The 23,085-nt window shown below is 38.8% G+C and overlaps 2 protein-coding genes and 1 pseudogene across 2 annotated transcripts; 2 read left to right on the top strand and 1 right to left on the bottom strand.

Annotated features, from left to right (window-relative positions):
* Positions 1–1,385: 1,385 nt before the first annotated feature.
* LOC148727165 (E3 ubiquitin-protein ligase TRIM45-like) lies at positions 1,386–7,497 on the top strand. The gene is made up of 2 exons (XM_088728669.1): positions 1,386–1,708; positions 4,002–7,497. Exons 1-2 carry the CDS (start codon positions 1,517–1,519, stop codon positions 5,952–5,954), a joined length of 2,145 nt encoding a protein of 714 aa, XP_088584795.1. The 5' UTR covers positions 1,386–1,516; the 3' UTR covers positions 5,955–7,497.
* Positions 7,498–8,637: 1,140 nt separating this feature from the next.
* On the top strand, positions 8,638–10,564 carry LOC148727164 (cyclin-dependent kinase 9-like; annotated as a pseudogene).
* A 2,596-nt stretch (positions 10,565–13,160) lies between these two features.
* LOC111347006 (E3 ubiquitin-protein ligase TRIM45-like) lies at positions 13,161–21,245 on the bottom strand. The gene is made up of 2 exons (XM_088728939.1): positions 20,936–21,245; positions 13,161–15,660 (listed from the first exon to the last, which is right to left on the bottom strand). The coding sequence occupies exons 1-2, from the start codon at positions 21,125–21,127 to the stop codon at positions 13,924–13,926; spliced, it is 1,929 nt and encodes a 642-aa protein (XP_088585065.1). The 5' UTR covers positions 21,128–21,245; the 3' UTR covers positions 13,161–13,923.
* Positions 21,246–23,085: the final 1,840 nt, after the last annotated feature.

The raw sequence follows: 23,085 nt of genomic DNA, 5'->3' as shown, positions 1-23,085 counted from the left end.
ATGTTCAACTGTGTGGTTACCTAGGACGATTGGTCTTGTAGTAAAATTATCATTTTGCAAATTAACATTTCTTTGCACTTTTTTGGATTTAATTTCATATTGTGTTCTATGGAAAACTTGCGGATGTCATTGGCAGCTATATTTAGTGAGCTAATACCATTCCTTGGTAAAATTTCCAATGCCGTGGTATCATCAACGAATTTGATGATACCAGCTCCTTGAGAAGAATGGAATGATCAATCAAGTCAAAGCCCTTTGAGTAATCAGCAAAGAACATTCTAACTCCACAATTCTCGCTATCTGTTGTCTCGTGGCATTTTTCGATATAGATACTGTGTTAATTAACTGGATTAGGGCCTTCTTGACTGAGAGATCGCAAGCTGTAAGGATTGGGAACTCTCTCTCTGATTGGAAATCACCCAGGGGAGGCATCCCACAGGGGACGAAACTGGGTGTGATTTTGTTCGCTGTGATGACCAACAATCTTTTGCGTGACTGGCATTTGAGAATTAAATTCGTTGATGATACCACGGCATCCGCAAGTTTTCCATAGAACACAATATGAAATTAAATCCAAAAAAGTGCAAAGAAATGTTAATTTGCAAAATGATAATTTTACTACAAGACCAATCGTCCTAGGTAACCACACAGTTGAACATGTGACAACTTATAAACTACTCGGTATTATTATCAGTAATGATTTAAAGTGGAGTGAGCATACTGATTACATTTCGAAAAAAGCCTCGAAGCGCCTGTATTCCCTAAGGATTCTGGAAAGAGTTGGTGTTAATAGAGGTGGAATTCTTAAGGTTTACCTGACAACAATAAGACCTATATTAGAATACGGCGTGCAAGCCTGGCAAGATATTCCTGAATTTCTTTCTAATAAGCTGGGATCAATTCAAAAGAGAGCTCTACATATTATCTACCACGCCATAGTTAATATATTTAGATGCTGTTAATATTACTAACCTTGACAGCCTGAAAGAAAGACGAACTCAGTTCTGCTGTAAATATGTTCAGAAGATGCCCAAAAAATCCCACCCCAATAACTTTCTTATACCGAGAACAGCAACGAGTGGTCATATTTGCAACCTTCGATCCGGCGACAACAACAGAAGTATTGTTTACGCTGATAGGAGTCGTCGCCGGACCCCGGCAGCGTTCAGGTTCCTTTATCTCTTTCAAAAGTGAATATGCAAACATGCAAATAGTTAATTAAGATATTTTTATTGTTCTTATAGTAATTGTAATTAATTATTGATTGTAAATTTAGCCCTTTAATTCAGTTAATTCTGCAATGTGGCAAATAAATGGTATATTATTATATTATTATTATACTTGTACGCATTGCGTACCTGCTGTACTCAGGACGACAGTGTCGACGACATTTAGCCACAATTATCACGTGACTTTCCGGAAAGTCGATTTCCTAGAAACTCTGGTCTTCTTGTTGGCGAGCTGTTTCAAGCGATTATTTTACTCTTTTTCTTGTGAGGAAGGAGATCTACCAAAAATGGCTAAAGCTTCGACGTTAGCCGAAAATTTAGAGAAGGAGTTGGAATGCGCTGTTTGCTTGGAGCAATTCAAAGATCCGAAAGTTCTTCCATGTCTTCATTCATTCTGCAAAATATGTCTGGAAGGACTGGTCGGTAGAAAAGGAAGTGTTTGGGAGTTGAACTGTCCTTCTTGTCGGATAAGTGTAGAGGTAAGTTTGCGGATATGATGTGTAGATTTGCCATTCCTAACAGTCGTGATGTGAAACAAAATCAAGTGGCGAAGCTGAGTGATTTCGCGACATCTCTACTAAACTCTACGTATCTATGCGCATTAATTAGCGAAATTAAAGGGTTAGTTTGAATCTACGCTACACAAATATTCTTTGAAGATTAAAGTAGATGTTGAAGATTAAAGCAACAATGATGTTGTAGCATGATGTGGCAGCGTTTGCGTAGTGTTCGTACAGAGAATGTGATTTTCAGAGGATGCTTGAATTGACGCTTTTCTGGCCGCCATCGCGTGACTGAAATGTTCAAAATGTATCTCTATTTTATCAAATAAGAGTGTTACCATCGGGTGCCATTACCGCCAATATTCAGCTACTGTTTTTTCATAAAATGGTGCTTAAGATATGAAGCCAATTATGTTTTATGCAGTTAATTATTTTATAAAATATTTTATAAAATGATTAGCTGCTTAAAAAAGGCTTCATAAAAAGCGCTCCATATTTTTTAAGGCACCATTTTATAAAATGATTAGCTGCATAAAACATAGTTGGCTTCATACAAAACTCTCCATATCTTTTAAGGTGCCATTTTATAAAATGATTAGCTGCATAAAACATAATTGGCTTCATAAAAAGTGCTCCATATTTTTTAAGGCACTATTTTATAAAATGATTAGCTGTATAAAATATGATTGGCTTCATATCTTAAGCACCATTTTATAAATAAACGATAGCTGAATATTGGCGATAATGGCACTCCATATGTTTCAACTATTCTATTGAATATGCTGGAAGGAACCCAACAAGTTTTGGGCTCCATAAAAAGGATACTTCGTCAAATATTTTTCTCCCCTTACTCTATGTTGTTATCTGCGCTTTCAAGAGATTTAAACGAGAAAAAAACGCCTCCTTATCCTTTGTCTGCTAGATGATTAATCAGATTAACTTAGTTACAGTAGGGCTCATAATTTTTGGCGACTATTAAAGAAAAAATGGTTGCCAAGTGCAAAAATGCAGTCGCCAGATAGTACAAGAACAGAAATCAGATTAGAGCCTTATACAATTGGCGTTGTTGTTCAGCTTCTGGTGGATTGTGGCTGCAATTGTGGGGTAGACTGTAATACTCGATCTTGAATTACTTAAAACATGAAAACAGAAAAGAAGAAACTCCAAAAGACTTTTGCATGACAATCTTACCTTAAGCTGTAAGGGAAAAAAGTAATAAGAACATTTCAGGGCTACTTTAGCTAGGAAAATACCTATGTCACATCGCATGCAAGAAATCATACGATACAAAGGCATCAAACATTTATCAAACATGGCGGATTTCAAGTTTTAGCTTAAAGGTAAACAGACTTAATCTGCATTTCCTTTGGCAGAAAAGCAGAAACGAGACTTAAGAAATTTTTGTCATCTACAATCTTTCATTTAGTTATCAGAGGAAGTTAGTTTAGTCGCCAAAGTGGCGACTAATCTAATAAATAAATAAAATAAATAAATAATGATAAATAATGATTTAACAATGGACATCCACTGGGTGGCTATTCTTGTCCACTGTTCCAGATCGAAATGGAATTTAGAATGTTGGTTTTTGCGGAGGGAGGAAAACCGGAGGACCCGGAGAAAAACCCCTCGGAGCAAGGACGAGAACCAACAACAAACTCAACCCACATGAGACGCCAGGTCCGGGAATCGAACCCGGGCCACAGTGGTGGGAGGCGAGTGCTCTCACCACTGCGCCATCCCTGCTCTCGAGCTTTTAGTCGCCAAGTTAAAAGTTTTAGTTGCATTAGCGACCGTATCAGTCGCAATTTGGAGCCCTACACGAAGTTGCTTTAAGTTTTAGATTCTTTTGGTCAAGCGTGATATTCGTACCCTTGGCGTTCACTTTTTTGAAGCACAGTTAGTTTTAAATGTGAGACAGGAGGTTTAACAATTCATGATTAATCATGCAAAAACCAAATTCAGTGATGGTTTCATTAAACATTTTTCAAAACAAATAGTTTGCAAAAGTGTGAGTACACTACAATTGGACAAGGAGCTTGGAAACTAGGCAGACTTTGAACTCAACATTAAAACCCTGCGGCTTATTTTGGGTTATCATGTCAACTTCACATGCCATATGTAATAATTTGTGTATTTTACTGTATGCTCTTGACCAATCATAGTTTTCTTAGAAGTCTAATGTTTAATTAATACACTTACTGGTTGAACAAAATACATTTAAACAGCTGATTGTGACATCATATTCATGCTTCTGTTTTATGTTATTCAGCTTCCTGATGGAAAAGTTGATTCCCTGCCAGTTAATTTCTTCCTGAATAACTTATTGTCCTTGGTTTCACTTCATGGAGACTCAGAAAGTTGTGCACTGGAATGTGATATTTGTGACAGTGGGGACCCACCCGTTAACAGATGTGCCACATGTAGCCACTTTCTCTGTGAGTTTTGTTCCCAAGCACATAGACGAGGGCGTAACTCAAGGTCACACAGTCTGGTGTCACTTGAAGAAGCCAAAAAGATGGCTGGATCTATGGCTGTAACAAAACCCAGTGTCTGCAAGGAACACGATGGAGAGGTGTTGAAGCTGTTTTGTGAGACATGTGATGAAGCTATCTGTAGAGACTGCACCATTGTGAAGCATCGTGAACACAAATATACTTTTGTCAAAGATGCTTTTGTAGAGAAAAAGGAAAGTGTGTTAAAAATTCTCTCGCAGACAAAAGGGAAAGCAGAGTTACTAAAGGAGGCAATTAATAGAGTTTCAGAGATGAGGAGAAGTGTTGAATTGCATGCAGAACAGACTGTTCAACAAGTGATGAACACTTTTCAGAAACAAACAGCTTGTCTGAATGCTCGCTGTGAGGAATTAATTCATGGTGTACAAGAACTGAAAAAAGCCAAACAGAAGTCACTAGAAGTCCAGCAAGAAGAATTGGAATCAGCCCTGTGCGGTGTGCAAAGCAGTGTGGAATTCACAGAGAAAGCTTTGGAAAATGGCAGTGAAGTGGAGATTTTGAACATGCGCCAAAAAATGTCCAGCCGATTACAGGAACTAAATTCAGCAATATGGAAACTGGAACCATGTGCACATGATGTCTTTAGTTTTCATGCTGATGACCAACTTTACCAAGTGTTAGCCAGCTATGGAACCATCACCAATATCTGTACTGATGCTGGTACATCAACAGTCACCATGGGGCATGGTCTCGAGGGTTTAATGTACAATGCAATCGTCAGGCAACCAGTTGAATTCACAATTACTGCCAGAGAGATGAATGGAATGAAACGTGCAGAAGGTGGTGACAAATGTGAGGTGAAAATTTGTGCACCAAAAGGCAAAAGTAAATTTAATGATGTGGCCCAATTTTCGGCCAAAGATGTTGGCAATGGAACTTACAGCTTCAACTTTACTCCAAACCAAGTGAATGTGCAGTACCAGTTGTCAGTGAAATTGAATGATTGTCATGTTAAAGGGAGTCCTTACATCTGGCCCAGTGAGAGATGGCGACTCTGCACAGCAAAACATGATGATGATGACCAGAGGGAAAAAGCTACCTTCATTCAGCTGGACAAAGATTCAAGGGTGGCAACCTATGTGACCTTAAAGGAAAGTGATCAAGACAATTATGAAGACACAGATGAAGAATCAGACGAGAACCTAGACGAAGAGGCTGAGGAAGACAGGTTCTTTATGACTATTGGAGACTTACTTAGAAGATCAGCAGATAGAAACCAAGGTTTATTATTCTCTAATGAAGATACAGATGAGGAGGCAGATGAGGACACAGAAGAGGATGCAGATGAAGACACCGACACAGACTCGTATGAAGAGCCAGATGAAGACTTGACTGAAAGACTCACAGTCTTCGGAACTTCTTCATTTCATATCGGAAAGCATTCATGGAAAGCCAAATTGTCTGGTGAAGTTTCCTCTGGATTTTCCTTTGGTGTTGGTGTTAGCAATGACATGAGGTGGCCTTGTAAGGCCCAGTGGATGTGGGAGGAGGGAGAAAAGTACCAACCCTCATCACATCCTCAGAAAAGTACATTACAAAACTGTGTAAATGGTGACATTATTGAATTTTATCTGAACTGTGATAACAGGACACTAACAATTTACAACCAGCGCACCAAAGAGGGTGATTCATGGGAAGGTATCAAAGGTAAAGTACGTCCTGTGTTTGAGATGTCTAAGGATGGACATGAGATTTCCCTAATTTTGTAATGAAGGGAAAACCAAGTTATTGGAATGTAACTGAAAGCTAAACTGAAAAAAATTATGTAGTTGCTGATTGAGCCTGCTAGTAAATTATTGTAATTATTATTATTAACTAGTATTACAATTATTACTATTATTATTATTATTGTTATTATTGTCTTTATTATCGTTATTATCATTATCATCATCATTATTATTGCTGTTATTATCAGTACCTAAAAAGATCAGATGATCACTCAGCTGCTTTTGTTTGTGAAGAGGTACATTTTATTCTATCTTCCACTTGTTACCCAAAGCAATCATTGTGACTTGTTTCTTAAAGCAATCACTTTGCTTATATCAGAAGTCATAAAAATGATTTTAAACTTTGATTTTAGTTTCAATTTAAGCTATATTGCTCTCGATATAAATATCTATTTCTTTTATGTGATTTAATAAATTATTTTTATGGGTTAAGACATCTAGCTTTGATGATAAAAACAGAAATCTGTTTTTATAATAGGATATATTACATGCAAAAAAAACAGACAGTTTGAAGGGTCTTACATTGGATCACTGCAACAATTAGGTGAATTGCACAAACTATAGATTAAGTTCAATAATTCGTTGGTATTTATGAAATAAGGATTGATTGTTTTAGAGTCTTCTCTAGCTGGAGAGAGTTAGGAGAAATCTTTAAGTATTGAGTCACTGACAGTAAAATTTGGAAAAAAATTTCCTTAAACAAATTTACTATGTAAAGCCCAGTTGGTATGATTTTTCAAAGACTGAAGAACAATATTATAATTGTAAACTGTGGGATTAACAATGATATCATTGGATTCTACTTGAACCAGGATAATAAGATGCTAAAATTGCTTAGTAGCATACTTAAGAGTCTGACACTTGGCACAGCATCAAAGGCATAGAATACACTGTGTTTAAAATGGATGAATTTTGAAAGGCAGTTTCCTTGGTTTCTGAGGAAAACAAGAAGAGTCAATGCGCAAAAGTTATTTTTTTCTCTGAATTTTGTCGTTGAATTCTTGATAAATGGCACTTCAAATTCTTGTTATGAAACACCACAGCAATTGATTATGCTAGTTACTCCTCTGTGAAATGAAATAGAATAAATTTTTTATCTCCTTGTTTTTCAGCACAATTGCAGTGCATCAGTCTATTGAGTTGAGATGATGATAAAATCAGAGTTACAGGTTAAAACTTCAACAAGGCTTTTTAATGTCGAGTTCAGGTTTTTGTTGTGTAACAACTGGTGTGCCAAGAGGTATGACGATTTGTGTGACTTGCTGATCGCGTGACTATAGTCACATGTGTCACGCCACACAGTCTATTACTATAGGGTGGTAATGCTATTCAACTGATAAATCACTCTCCATTGCATAAGTGTTAACAAAACCTACTGCACTTTATATATCCACTGGATAGAGATGGCGTTATTCATATTTTCACATTTATATGATATCAGAGAGGAAAACATGAAAAAAATTAAAACTCAATTGTTATTACTAATTATAATGTAATAATAATTAAATGAATACTAGAAGTTGAACTGACCCAGTTATCCTTTATTGAATTTACAAGGTAAACACAGAATAAGAAGAAATTCCATATGTCCAGTTGGATTAAACCCTACATTGCAATTTATTACATATTGGTTGTGAACAGACAAACAGCCCTCTGTACTGAATACACATAGCCATACAGCCTGATTCCAAGGAGAGCTAAAAAAAAAGATCATGCTGAACAAAGCAGTACTGAATTGAATCTTTTACACCGTAACATCATCATGCATTTTCTCCATACTCTGCTCTTTACACTTTGTAAGGTGCTGACAAGGAGAATTTGTTTAACAATCAAGAGCTTCTTTAGTTGGTCATCAATTACTTTTTCCTTGTGACCTTAATCTGTGATTTAGGGATTGATAATGGGAGGAGAAATTAAATGCCAGTCACTCAAAGGGTTAATACCACAAATTTTTCAAACCCAAAGTTTTCAAAACTGTTCCAGAAACTTACCGTATTTTATAGGCTATAAGCCGCGACCCTAAACTTTTAACTCTCAAACTTAATACGATCGTCTTCAAACATAAACACAAAACATTCAGCTATAAGCCGAGACCCAGTTCTTAAAAAGTATAAGAGCTCATGAAAAATTTTAATCACATTTAGCTTTTAAAATCTGTTAAAATGAAATGAAAGAACGGGTTAATTATCCACCGGCACGGGCAATTCGCTTGAAAAGCAAGGTGTCATGAATATTTAACGAAAGCTAGGCTTATCTCTCGGGAAACAATTGTATCAATATTGTTACTTACTCATACAATGGCTAAGAATAACAGCAAATCACAGTTAGTAAGCTGAATTTAATGTGATCCGATCAAATGAATAAAATTGAATTCACGGCTTGATCATATGAACATTCCGAGTTCAGAGACCTGTCTTTAACAATCCTGTGTCGATAGTTGTTCATTGTCAATCCGTTATCATGCCAAAAGCCCTTCGTACATCATACAATCTAGCGTTCAAACTTAAAATAGTCGCCGAAGCAGAAGCCGTTGAGAACAACTCTGAGATCGCGAGGGAATACGGCACCGGTGAGTCAATGGTTCGTCGCTGGAGAAAAGACCAAGAAAACCTCTTCAACGGCGAAATAAAACTGTCCGCAAAACGTAAAATGATGGGCTGTTTTACGGGCGACCCTAAAAGCCGGAACGGCGGAATGGCGGAATGGCAGAATGGCGGAATGGCGGAAAATGACCCCAAAGCCTAAAACACGGAACGGCGGAAAATGACCCCAAATCCTAAAACACGGAACGGCGGAAAATGACCCCAAATCCTAAAACACGGAACGGATAGCAGGGCATGTTGCACAAATTTTGTACAAAGACACCAAGCGCTTGGCTCATTTATCCCCACGACGATAACACGCGTGACTAAAATTAAGTGTTATTAATTTTTTTCTTTTACTGAGTGGTATAAATAATAATGAACCATTATGCATGAAAGATAGCTGCGTTTTCGCGTTGTTAACCTGTTTAGTTACCTTTTGTTATGCAAAATTTGCCATGAGTTTTAGTCGCGGCATAAAAAGTCGCACAGCATGTGAAAACCAACTCGACATACCACATTACAATAAACAATTGTAACTTTGATACGTTTCCTGGTCACGTCTGTATTGATTTATTGAAACAATAATATCTCATATGCTTGTAAATGTGAGAACATCACAGGAACGTTTTCAGGCTTCTCAAAATATGACAACGTTCAGCCCCAGCTCCAAACTTAGACTAGCGTGAGAGCAAGCCCTCGTTACGAGCCCTTCAATACGAGCGTTTTTTCATCCACGAATAAGTTCTGGGACTTGAGTAACACTAGTTGAAGCGAGGTTTGCAGGGTGTCACGCGCGTGGGAATTTCTCATGGCGTGAAAAGACAAAAGAAAGTTAGCCGAAGGAAGCCGTCAAGAAGAATTTGAAGAATTTCTTCGCGACCAGGTGTCCAAAACACCACCATCCTATTGTGAAATTTACGGCTTACATATCAGCGAAGAAATAAACTTTCTAAACAAAAAAGAGGCTATTTCACCAATTCGTTCAGCGGATTTCTTCTGTTCCTCAACAAATTGCAAATCATCAATTCTATGGCGTTTAAATTGCCCTTTCTGAAAGGGAAGTGTAATTCAGACGGATCTTTGGATTGTCATGGTTTACCATTATTCGAGTGGAAGCATTTGCGAGACAAAGAAGAGGCTATCGGTCGAGGATCCTATGGTTTGGTTTTTGTGGCGAGAAACAATTCTGAGAAGGTCGTTATCAAAAAACTGTTAGGTGAGGACGAGAAGGAAAAGCGTCTTTTCCTCAAAGAGGCAAAAATACTCCATGGGATTAAAAGTGAACATATCGTTAGGTTTCAAGCTGTGTGCATGGAACCGTGTGCAATAATGCTTGAATATTTGTTTTTCGACTTCGCTCCCTTCGGCAGCTCAGAAATTGTCAGCAGTCTGGACCGACTTTTACAATATATTCACATTAATGAGGCAATCGAACAATTTCCACTTCAAGAAAAGATCGCCCTCGAAACGGCGATAGGGCTTGCACATTTGCATGACCTTGGGATCGTCCACCGTGATATAAAGCCTGCCAATATACTGGTCTCCAACCAGCATTATTGCACTTTAAAAGACAGCCACGAAATTGAGAAAGCTTTTCAAACTAGGCCGATAATTTGCAAGCTTGCTGATTTTGGAGAAAGCCGATCCGTGATTAATCAAACAAATAATGTGTGTCGCATGGTTACGAACAACCTTGCCCGTGGAACGCCCGCTTATCGTGCACCAGAAATATTTTGCCATCTTTTCACGCCATGAGAAATTCCCACGCGCGTGACACACTGCAAACCTCGCTTCAACTAGTGTTACTCAAGTCCCAAAACTTAGTCGTGGATGAAAAGACGCTCGTATTGAAGGGCTCGTAACGAGGGCTTGCTCTCACGCTAGTCTAAGTTTGGAGCTAGGGCTGAACGTTGTCATATTTTGAGAAGCCTGAAAACGTTCCTGTGATGTTCTCACATTTACAAGCATATGAGATATTATTGTTTCAATAAATCAATGCAGACGTGACCAGGAAACGTGTCAAAGTTACAATTGTTTATTGTAATGTGGTATGTCGAGTTGGTTTTCACATGCTGTGCGACTTTTTATGCCGCGACTAAAACTCATGGCAAATTTTGCATAACAAAAGGTAACTAAACAGGTTAACAACGCGAAAACGCAGCTATCTTTCATGCATAATGGTTCATTATTATTTATACCACTCAGTAAAAGAAAAAAATTAATAACACTTAATTTTAGTCACGCGTGTTTTAGGATTTGGGGTCATTTTCCGCCGTTCCGTGTTTTAGGATTTGGGGTCATTTTCCGCCGTTCCGTGTTTTAGGATTTCGGGTCATTTTCCGCCATTCCGCCATTCTGCCATTCCGCCGTTCCGGCTTTTAGGGTCGCCCCTGTTTTACACCAAAGTATCCCGAGATGGATCTAAGACTGCTGGAATGGTTTTTCGAGCAAAGAAGTCAAGGTGACAAGCCTGTTTACACATCCGTGGGAACAGAACATTCTCATTGGTCAGTTTTTGATAGTTGTCAAAACATTGGTATCATTGCTTATCTGGTATATCTTTCCTTCGTTTTATAAATAGGCCTTTTGCAGCCGGTCAACTGCTAAGCGAGTGCCGGGTTCGAGCCCCGGCCAGACCGACACTCAGGGTCTTAAAATAATTGAGAAGAATTTGCTACCTTTCTATAACATCAAGAAATGGTTAGATATTCTAGTCTTCTCGGATAGGGAAGAATAAATGGAGGTCCCGTCTCGTGTAGGGTTAGGGGCAGGAGACGTTAATTTCCCACGCACGAGATTACTGTGTGATGGATGTCCTCCCCTGGGGTGGGATGGGTGGGTTTACTTGGCCCGCAGTAATTGGCGCAAGCTGTTGCGGTGTCCCTTCCGGTCGGCGAAGCTTGATAAAAAACTGAGGCCGCAAAGATTTGACCGTAATTGATTTTAGTTGAAAATGAATATCCACAGACGTTCTCAAGCTCACAATACGAAATGTTTACTAGTTGTTTTATTACGAGCGGACGTGACCGTGACGGGAAAGTGGGGTTGTGTTACAATGCAAGTAGCGTATAATGACAGTACTGCGTAAAGCGGTGTTACATTACAATGCCGACCGTCGATTTTGAGCGCTCTAGAAAACAGTATACGGAGTCCGTAATAGCGTTCTATCAAAACGTTTGTTATGATAATGATATCCTTTAATAATTGCTCCTAAAAAGGCTTTTCGACAACTATTTACAATGATGTGCAATAATGTTTAAATAAATTTGAAAAAAACCATGTACAGTGTGCAAGGCTACAAATGTGTTTCTTATGGTATAATTACGAATAGTTTTCATAATAATAAAGTATGTGAACTTACCTCGTCTGTTTTCTGTAGTTCTTTATGCCTGTTTAGGCGAAACAACTATACCTTTAGTGTAGTGAGCTGGGAGCGTCTGTGGAATATCTTATACGAAAAAGAACCATTACAACTTTGCTTTACTGACCTGCAAAAAAGGCAGTCCTATTTCTATGCCAAAACTTGATCATGGCATGTTACGTGACTATTTTGGCGGGAAATTTATGGCGATCCGATGTTTTTCGGACCCGGTCCGTGTTTTGTCAATCGGACGCAATCCGATCCAGGTTTTGTTAATCCGGTCTGATTCGGTCCAGGTTTTGTCAATCCAATCCGCTCCAATGCCGTCCAGATTTTGTAAACGCCCATCTTTGTTGTCGTTTCCCAGAGTTTGATTAAGAGGCAACTTCTATTTATCAGCAAATGTTCTCCAGTCACCCCTGTCCTCATTTTCTGTTCACTGATAACTCATTTATTTCTGGTTTGATTCTAGAGAGACCTTCGCTAAATCATTTGATTCTTTTGCTATTTTGAGTTCGCGGAACTACCGGTTCGAAATATACGCTCATTAAGCACGCCATCTTTTAGAGTGGGTCTACCGCGAACGGTGTGTGGGTCTGTATGTTTTAGCGTAGAAAGGACGTGACTGAGCCTTGTGGAGAAATCCGAGGATAGACCTATAGTCGGTCGCCCGACTTAAAAGCTGACGCTTCGAGCGTTACGTTAGCCCTTCGTCTTCGCCCTTAGTAGATTATTTTGCTTTCTCTGTAGAATAAGCCTTTTGCACCCTTACTTCTGTATCCGTATTCACCATACTCTTTTCTCGAAAGGAAACAAGTTATTCTTAACTCTTAATAATGCAAAATCTTTTTGCAATATAATAAATCCTTTATTAACCAAGCTTGTTTGGTCAAAATAGCTGGATATTAGCCTCGTTCTTTCTTCACGTTTTTATGGACCTTGACTTGGTCTTGGTCCATAAAAATGCGAAAAAGAACTCATCCAATATCCAGCCATCTTGACCTCACACTTGGCTAATAACACACATTTATTGTGCAATGCATGAACCATGATTATCTTGAATGAAGAAGGGAATTAAACTGGCCATTACAGCCTAAAGATCCTATACTACATACTTAAAGCCTCTTAGATTTAATTGTTTAATTACTCTATTGGTATATCCTTCAAGGACATAAACTTTTAGGACTAGATATTTTTAAATGAAGTTTAGCTGTTTTTTAACAAAGCTATCATCTTCTAAGCCATCTTCAATTTAGCCAACTTTAATTAACCCCTTTTATAGGGAATCCCTGAGGCCCACTGTCTGCGTAAAATCATGGTTAGGGTTGGGCCTTGTGTAAATAAATGGTCCTAAGTGGTCTAACTCCACATCGAGTGCCAAAACTTTAGTTTTGTTACAAATAGACACTGGTGTGATCTAGAAACTCTTTGTTAAGTTTACTAAGTTGACATATTACACCCTATCAAAGACTGAAGCAGTTTTAGTTGTGCCTAGAATATATACAAAGTGCTAAAACAGTCCTGACCAATGAATGGATTCTAACAAAACTGGTTATTTATATACAGAGCGATATAAGTACAAACATTGTTGAACAGTCCACTTAAATGGGTAACTATCGCATAAAAGTTCCAAAAACTCAGTTCTTCTCCATATTGTGGATACCAGTACATGTTACAGAGACACAATATGAGGAGATCGGCAATTCAAAAAGACTAGTTTTTTCTACTATTTTGTTTCATCAATACTTAGAAGTTCTTTTCTTTCAAAACTGGACCATTGCCGGCAGCTAGGATTGAGTTTGTTTAGAAATGTTCAAAACTGCAAGCGAAAAAGGACCAAAGTTAAGTTTTGATATTTGTATTAAGGTACAAATTTGCTACTAGAATTTTAGATTTTTTTGGGCTCTTAACTTGAGTTCTCCATTATAGAGAGGAAATATCAAATTCTAATAATGTACCTACACAAAATAAGAAGGAGAAAATAAATTTTCTAATTAACTTATTTTTAATTATTTTCCTTGAAAACCAAGGAAACACATTGAGAATTTGTATCCATTTCAAACATGGGACGCACTATTCCATTGACACCTTCCCAAGTGTCCGACTCTTTAGTACGCTGATTATACATTTTAAGTGTGCCATTATCACAGTCCAAGTAAAATTCAATTATGTCACAACTACTACAGTCTTTCATTGTACTTGGTTCCTTTAACGAAGGCTGATTTTTCATTCCTGAATTCCATGTCCACTGCTTTTCAGAAGGCATATCTGCTGCAGGACTTACACCCACACCAAAAGAGAACTTGTTAGAGAAATTACCATATAATTGTACTTTCCATGAATGCCTTCCAAACTGAAATTGGGAAGTCCCAAACACTGTTAAAGGGAATTGAGCAGGAGGTGTGGTGTTGTAAGTCGTTGACCGATGCATGACTCTTTTGAAAAATACCATCATTGAGTCATTGTTCAGGTTAATGGAAGTATATTGATCCTTATGTTTACTGATATTACTTGCTAAGCAGAGTTTCCAGTTTTCACCAAGCCACCTAAAGGGATTATCTTTCACGTAGTTGGCATTCAGTTTCACTGACATTTGGTAATCATTTGATGTTGGAGTAAAATGGAAGCTGTATGTTCCATTGCCAATATCTTTGACAGAGTCACCAAATACAGTTTTACCAGATTGGGTGTGAATATCTACTTCACAAGCATCAGTACCTTCTTCTCGTTTCCTTCCATCCCACACTTTAGCAGTTATGATGAATTCAACAGGCTGCCCACTGATTATGTTGTACATCAAACCCTCTACCCCATGTCCCATAGTTACTGTTGACATACTAGCATACGCTCTTATCTGATCAGCAACTTGACCAAAGTTGGTCATCTCCTTCCGCAGTTGATCCTCCGTGAGAAACTTAAATACATCAACCACGCGTGGTTCCAGCTGCCACTTTGATGAATTTAGTTCTTCTAATCGGCTTGACATTTTCTTGCGCATGTTCAAAATCTCAACTTTACTGCCATTTTCCAAAGCCTTCTCTGTGAATTCTACACAGCTCTGCACACTTCCTAAAGCAGCTTCCAATTCTTCTTGTTGAATTTCCAAAGTTTTCTCTTTCATTTTTTTTAGTTCTTCAACATCATGAATCAATTCCTCACAACGAGCATTCAGACAAGCAGATAATTTCTGAAAACAGTTGTGCACTTCTTGAACAGTCTGTTCTGCATTCAAAGCAACACTTCTTCTCATCTGTAATACACCATCTATTCCCTTCTTCAGCAACCCTGCTTGTCTCTTCGTCCTTGAAAGAATCTCCACCACACCTGTCTTATTCTTTGCAAAAGCATCTTTTACAAAAGTGTATTGGTGCTCGCGATGTTTCACAATGGCACAGTCTCTACAGATAGCCTCATCGCATGTCTCGCAAAACAGCTTCAACAACTCTCCATCATGTTCCTGACAAAGACTGGGTTTGGTTACGGCCACAGATCCCATCTTTTTGGCTTCCTCAATTGACACCACGCCATGCGAGCTTGTGCCACGCCCTCGCCGATGAGCTTGGGTGCAAAACTCACAGAGGAAGTGGCAGCATGTGTTACATCTGTTCACAGGAGGATCTCCACTCTCACAGTTATCACACTCCAATTTACTACTTTCTGAATCTCCATGGAGGGAAACCAGAGATAATAAATTGTTCAAGAAGAAATTAGCTGGCAGAGAATCAACTTTACTCTCTGGAATCTGAAAGAGAAACATGAACAAGTTGATACATTCAGCTGTTAAAATGTTCTCAAAAGGGAGGAGATACTGTAGTACGTTGCCTGAGACTCTTTATTCAGGTTGTCCGCCTAACACACTATGTGTGTATGCTTTTTACTCAATTTGCATACAACGTGTTATGCTTTTTAAATATGCGTATTTGCAATGTAACGTGCTAATATTATCACGTGCTAATATGTTACAGATACTAATTAGAAAAATTGAATCATGTATGATTTTTCCTTTGTTATTATGTCCAACCTGAATCACAAAATGGAGCCTGTCTACTGGCTTTCAAACTTAAATCAAACAATCAGATGGCACACTCTTTGGCTAAAAAACAAATTCAAATAATTAAATCGAGATGTGGACAAAAATAACTTAAACATGTTAATTATAAAAAGGGAAAAAGCGATCGAGGCTTTAAGGTTAGTTCCCACCTTCAGAGGTCGAAAAACTCGTTTTTTCTTTTATTGGACTAGATTGAGGTTTGATATTTTACCTAACGCTTACAAAAAGAAAAATTTTAAAATCTCAAAAAGCGTCCAACTTATTTAGGAAAACTTATTTTCAAATAAGAGTTAGGAAATCAGGAGAGTGTCATAATCTCGTAGATGGGCGAACCCCTTGGGATAATATTCGCGGCAAATGTCAAGTTATTTACATACGTACTTTGTTTACATCGCGCACTTGACAAAATTCACATGTGAAAGTTCCCTGTTAGTGGAAAGTCTTTTCTCGCGGTCAAAAACAGAAATCAAAATTAGAAAGGAGTCCCGGAGTAAAGAAAAATAAAAAATAAAAAAAAAGGCCCAAAGAAGAGAGAGCTCGAGAAATGGCAATAATTTATCAATAATTTATCAATAATTAATCAATAATTTATCAATAATTTATCAATAATTTATCAGGAAGAAAAACCAGTGCTGGCACTCCTCCCCCCTCTAACATCCAAATTACGAACAAAGAAGTCGCAGCCATCAAATCTACAGTTGTCGTACGTAAGGTTAAAAACGAAGTTCCCTTTCAATAAGCAAGTACAAAACATAGGTAATCGCCTCGAATCGTATGAAATCATGAATAAACCTACCCGAGGGAACTCATTTCAGCGATAGGGGTATTACTTAAGCTGTCTGTCGATTCGCCGTTTTGTTTTTCGGCAGTTTCTCCAGTTTTATCTTTTTTAGCCGCGGGTTTTTTCTTGCCAATTCTTCTCATTACTTAACGTCTAACAGAGTGAGATAAAAATCTGCGACTGCTATGTAGTACTTTTCTGGGAATATTCTGATGCGTTGTCATAGACGTCAGGAGGTTGGGGGCGCTTTCCATTTGACCAAAATCTTCGAGATTTCCGGTCTGAAATTGAATGGAATGGGAAAAGTTCCGGGATAAGTTGTCGAAAATTGCGGAATACGTTTTGAGTGTACCCTCTTGGATACGGTCGGACGCGTTCCCTTCGACCAGATTTTGAACCGGTGATTTTTGTTGAATGGAAAGCGCCCCCTGTCGGTTGTTAGTAAAGGGTGTAACGGCGTACCGGCGTAACGAGAAACCGCTTAACGGGATTTTCTTTAATGTTATTATTACTATTTTTTTGTAATTCTTTTTCACTGTATTATTTTTTAAAGTTTTATAATTATTATTATTATTATTATTATTATTTTAAATGTGAACATTGTTATTCGTGATTGGCGGGGTTTTTCCGGGTGTTACGAAAACTAAGACCCTCAGAAACGATGACCTAAGACCCGTCTTAGTTTTCGAGATTACGAAAACTAAGACCCCCTAAAATCGAATCTGTCGAAATATAAAGTCAAATTGTAAGCAAAACAGGTCTAATCTGTCAAGTCATCTCCTGTCCGATCCTTTCCACCGAGTTTTAGGTCAAATTTAGCTAAGAGGGGTCTTAGTTTTCGTAATCTCGAAAATTAAGACCTCTCTTAGTTTTCGTAATTACTAAAACTAAGACCCCCCACCAAACCAGGTTGTAAAATATCTGAAAAGTTGAATCACGACCGTTCAAAGACTATAATCTGTACAGCAACCAAAAACTAGAATCGTACGAGTAGACGGTCCGCTTTTTCTAACAATTCGCAACATGTCATTAGAGACTGCTCGCCACCTAAGCCGAAAATAGACTGGACACTAAGAAATAACTCAGAGGGAGTTGGTATCTAGTACGATAAGTGCACCTGGTTGTTAAAGCCAAATTGCGGGAAATTGTACCCTTGAATGATCCTGACTTTTTCACTGTTGATCTAATGGAGATGAATCCTTCTAATACAATTCGCAGAAGACAAATGCCCCACGCCTTTAAGGCGGAGATGGAGTGGTTTGCGAAAGGCATTCATCAGCCAAAAACTAAGCGTGAGATATGCGCAACAACTATTGATTCATTTCAAGACATAATATGGGATAAACCCTTCGACGATCTACTACCTACTTGTGGTGAGTATTTTTTTTTCCATTTGGGGCTACACATTAACTCATAAAAGGAGACAAACCAACTTCACTTTAATTCGAAAAAGGGGTCACAAAGGCTGAATAAATCTATGCAGATAATCCTGTCGCGACCGCAAATTACTGTTGCGTGATTGTTGTAACGCTTCCACTAACTGAAACGTCCTCTACAGGACTATATTTGAGAATTCACTTAAATGCCCAGATCCCAGTTGGCTTTATAACTGAAATGGTAGAGCACTGCACCGGTAAAGTAGGGGTCTGGGCTCGAAACGTTCAAAACTTCGATGATCTGCAAAATCTCACTTGAAACTAGAGCATTTTAGGAGTCAGGCGGTCAGACGTCAGGGCTCGTCAGGCGTTCTTGTTTATGGAAACCAGACTTCCCCTTCCAAGTACCTTGCAGTGTCCAGTCTATTTTCGGCTTGGGTGACGCGCTGTCTCTAATGGCATGTCCATTTGCAGACGGTATATTTTCAGCATTGTGGCTTTATAAAGACGAGCCATAAGCTACCTACGTATAACTGTACACTGAAAATATGCCTTACCCCAATTGATCTTTAATTTTGTTGTTTATCCTTTAAATCATAAAATTGGCTTTCCATTGGAGATGGCTGTTTTTCTACGTGTCTCCGCGATCGAGATTGCGTTACCTGTGACAGTGCTGAATAACTTATGCACACGCGCTAGGTTTTGGCGGATTGCACGTGGGCATTAAATTAAGAGCCCACAGAAAGCCGATAATAAATCCGATTAGGTTTTCCCTTGTTCCTGTAACATCACGAAGCGAAGAAATGTGACAAGAAAAGCGAACAAAAAACGTGATGTGTTCACAAATGGTTTCACAACATGGGGTGTAATCCAGCTGTCAAGGAAACTCTCCTGTAAGAGTCCAAGCTCCACACAATAAAATTTCCCTGGCAGAATCGGTCACATTTACTGACTTCTATGTTTTCCCCAAGGATAATATCGGCAAGGAACAGTAGCCATCCTAGTTCCACTTCACAGGTTTCGTAAGTTTTTACGCAAGAAGTGAACGGCAGCGGCCAGGACAAATTGGAAAACAAACCTTGGGGAGTCGCAAGGAATACCTGGTCGCGATTTCCGGTGTCGGTAATTAACTCCTTCGTTCGGAAACAGATAAAATCGATGTTAGCGCTTTCCAATATTGCAAGTACAGCAATGATTTTGCTCGATTGATCGAATGTGAGCCTTCTGTGGGTTCTCAATTTAATGTCCACGGTCATAATTCGACTTTGTAGATATTTTACAGAATGGTTTGGTGGGGGTCTCCGAAAACTAAGAGGGTCTTAGTTTTTGAGATAACGAAAACTAAGACTCATAAATTTACCGTTAAATTTGACCAAACACTCGGTGGAAAGGATCGGACAGGAGATAATTTGACAGATTGGACCTGTTTTGGTTACAATTTGACTTTATATTTCGACGGATTCGATTTGAGGGGGTCTTAGTTTTCGTAATCTCGAAAATTAAGACGGGTCTTCGGTCTTAGGTCTTCGTTTTCGAGGGTCTTAGTTTTCGTAACACCCAGGAAAACCCCGCCAATGACGAATAATAATGTTCACAATTAAAAAAGATAATAATAAAACTTTGAAAAATAATAATAAAATTAAAAAAATTACAAAAAAAATAATAACATTAAAGAGAATCCCGTTTTGCGGTTTCTCGTTACGCCGTTACGCCGTTACTCGTTACGCCGTTACGCGTTTTACTAACAACCCCCACTGTCTTGCCATTGGTTCGCGTTTTCAGGAGGCGCCAGTTGTTTACAAATCTTAAGAAGCTAAAATCTCGCATTTTATTTTAATAGGAATACATCTACTTTGAGCGAATTTATAGGGCATGTAGATTTGAACGATATTCGTGAAATTTCGCTAAAACATTTCAGGGATAATGACGAACGAAAGTGTGTCTGAAAAGTTTCATACTTGAAATATTTTTCACGTGGTGTCCATTTACGCAACAGGTTTCGCATATTTTACGCTACTTTAACTTCTGATGCGGATAACTAGACAACCAATGAGAATATCGGAAAAGCCTGACACACTTCAGTTGATTGAGCCTTGTGAATAATACTGAGCAGCAATTATGCTCATGCTGCGGGATCCGATACCCAATAAACTCAATAGAAGGATCCTCGGTTGTTTAAGGCCTTACCGGCTCCTGATACTCCCTGAATGAAAACATAGCCTAAATTATACTTTTATCGTAAACTGCGTTTATTAAGCTTTCTTTTGATGTATAGTTTGCTAGAATTTTCTTGAAACTAGCGCGCGTACGAATTTTTTCCCGGAGGACACCCGCGAAGGTGGGAAGTAACATTAACATCTCTGTTCTGATTTAATTCATTTCAAAACCGGTGATGGCATCGAGGAGGTAAGAAAAACACCCGACCACGTCTTCTCATAACAGGCATACACATCTGAAGGTTTTTTGTAGGCATAAAATGTAATGGCAGCTTCTTTTGTAAGAGGATCAATCTTGATCAGTCACGCGATGGCGGCTGGGAGGTGAATTTTAAAAACGAAGTATCCTTTAAAAAACACATTTTGGATGAGAAAATTGAACAGAGGCTCCCACGCCATGAAATATAAAGTCACTGTTGTTTCACAAATACTTTAAATTTCGAAGAGTACTTAGGCTGCATAAATTCAAAACCGCACCCGAGAGACCTTACTCCACTGCACACTGATGGAGGCGTCATACGTAGCTCAACTATGTCACAGCAATTAGGTCTCGCATTACGACAGTCAAGAATAATTTACTTTCATCAACTAACCTCCACGATAATCCGACAAGTAGGACAGTTCAACTTTCCAGCTTTTCCTTTTCTACCGACCAATCCTTCCAGACAAATTTTGCAGAAGGAATGAAGACAAGGAAGAACTTTCGGATCTTTGAACTGCTCCAAGCACACAGCGCATTCCAACTCCTTCTCTAAATTTTCGGTCAACGTCGAAGCTTTAGCCATCTTTGGTAGATCTCCTTCCTCAAAAAGAAACGAGAAAAATCGCCGAAAACAGCTCGCCGACAAAGCGGTTAGAGTTTCTGGGAAATCGAGGAACTCGACTTTCTGGAAAGTCACGTGATAATTAGGGCGTCGATGCGAACCCCTCCTGTATTATTCCGCCCTTATAATTAAGCAGGTACGCAATGCGTACAAGTATGTCTGAAAAGTTGTAGTTCTGCTGATGCTTAGGAATTGTGTTTTTTTTTGATAAAATAAAAAAGAAAAAAAAGGTGGATCATGTTCACTGTAGGTAGTGTCAATTATTTACCAGGTGGATTACATACAGAAAACTCCTCTCGTTTTTTAAGTCAAGTTATGCCTAATTAACAAATGGTAAACACCACAGCGTACACTATCCTTGGGTTTCACCCACGTTGCCAATACCTTAGCAACGGTTAATATCCGCCATCTTGGTGTCCCTCGAGCGTAAACAAACCGTATCTAACGAAAAGTTCATGTGAGAAAGAAGGGATGGTTTTATGCATTATTGTTGGCTGTTCGAGCAAAAGTGGAAAGCATAAAGACTAAGGATTTTTTCGTATAATAATTTAATAATTTTATTATCTCTATAGCGCAAAATTCATTATATATATGATCTAATGCGCTATACCTAAGATCATCACAAATCAAGGGGAAGAACAGGAGGAACTAGAAGTTGTTGTATGGTTCGAGGCTTGCGGCTGTTGTAGATTCTCGATTTTTTGGTCGAGCTTTTCTTTGAGCTTCTTAGCCGATGAGAAATCGATGTCTTTAGCCCTCGCATACGGCACTTCATTGACCATGTCGGCAAAATCCATGAGCATTTTACCTGAGTGCAAGTAAGCTTGGGGTGTCACGAAAACTCACACCCCGAAAACTCAGACCTCAGACCTCAGACCCCGAAAACTCAGACTCCTCGAAAATTCAAGAAATAAACTCGACTCATGATCACTCCTGGTAATCCCGCGTGTATTTTGACCTTTTGGGTCTTGATCCAACTGAAGCAGCAAAAGCAAGGCCGCAAGTTGCACGTTTCGCAAAATCGTCCGATGGTTGAGTATTAAAACATTTTAGAGTGACACAAGACTTCATTTAGCTTAGATTTACCTCCATTTTTCCCGTTGATTTTGAACTTTTCATTCACAGTTAACGGGATCAAATGCGCTCGCTCCAACATCAAAGTATTAAAATGTGGCGTGATTTTGACGAGCCGAAAGGGACGTTTGTTTACCTTTTTGTACTTCGTTGCACAGATCCTTGTTGTTGCTCTGTTCAAATTCTTAAATATTTCGCGATAATAATGGATACAAACAGAGACTCGGCCCACCAGTCCCAAAACGAAGACAATTTTGCGACCCTTGGGCTAGAGTTCTTAAATGAGGCAGAAAGAGAAAAACAACGCGAAAGAAGACTCGGCATCAGCGCCGTCACGATTCGCTTCACTGAAGAATCACTCTTGATATTGTTGTCCGTCTTTCGCGTCGGATTTGTTGCATTGTTCCACCGGTTATATTATAAAAAAAATTGGTTCATGCTTTATGCTATGCACTATCGAATTATGGAGCACTTCGAAAGCTTGGAGAACACTTCGAGGGACCTGAGTTTTCGGTGTCTGAGTTTTCGTGACACCCAGCGAGCTTGCCATGAATTCTAGTAGTTGCCTCAAACATAAATAAAACACTTGCGATATGTGAGCATGACTCAGCCAGTCCAGCTTTGCATCCCAAGCAATGGGCTGACAAAATAGTCCCATCGTTTTCGGAAATGACCCAAATGTTCACTAAAGGATCATTCATATGCTGTGAATGCCAAACTCGTGCTCTCACGACATACTTGCCGGCTATTACTTTGCCTACAACTGAGGTTACAAATCCCGACACCATTTGATTAAACGCCTCTAGACTCTTGAACGCCTTGAACTGCTTCTTGGGGTAGAAGCT

This window comes from Stylophora pistillata, chromosome 7, assembly GCF_964205215.1.
Source record: "Stylophora pistillata chromosome 7, jaStyPist1.2, whole genome shotgun sequence".
Classification (NCBI taxonomy): Eukaryota; Metazoa; Cnidaria; class Anthozoa; order Scleractinia; family Pocilloporidae; genus Stylophora; species Stylophora pistillata.
The sequence above is the reverse complement of the archived record's forward strand: the minus strand, read 5'-3'. Positions and strand labels throughout refer to the sequence as shown.

Excerpts from the sequence above, each read along its gene's own strand:
- LOC111347006 (XM_088728939.1), bottom strand. The coding sequence starts at position 21,127 with ATGGCTAAAGCTTCGACGTTGACCGAAAATTTAGAGAAGGAGTTGGAA. Across the intron at positions 15,661-20,935 it reads CTTGTCGGATTATCGTGGAG|ATTCCAGAGAGTAAAGTTGA; the intron begins GTTAGTTGATGA and ends TTTCTCTTTCAG.
- LOC148727165 (XM_088728669.1), top strand. The coding sequence starts at position 1,517 with ATGGCTAAAGCTTCGACGTTAGCCGAAAATTTAGAGAAGGAGTTGGAA. Across the intron at positions 1,709-4,001 it reads CTTGTCGGATAAGTGTAGAG|CTTCCTGATGGAAAAGTTGA; the intron begins GTAAGTTTGCGG and ends TATGTTATTCAG.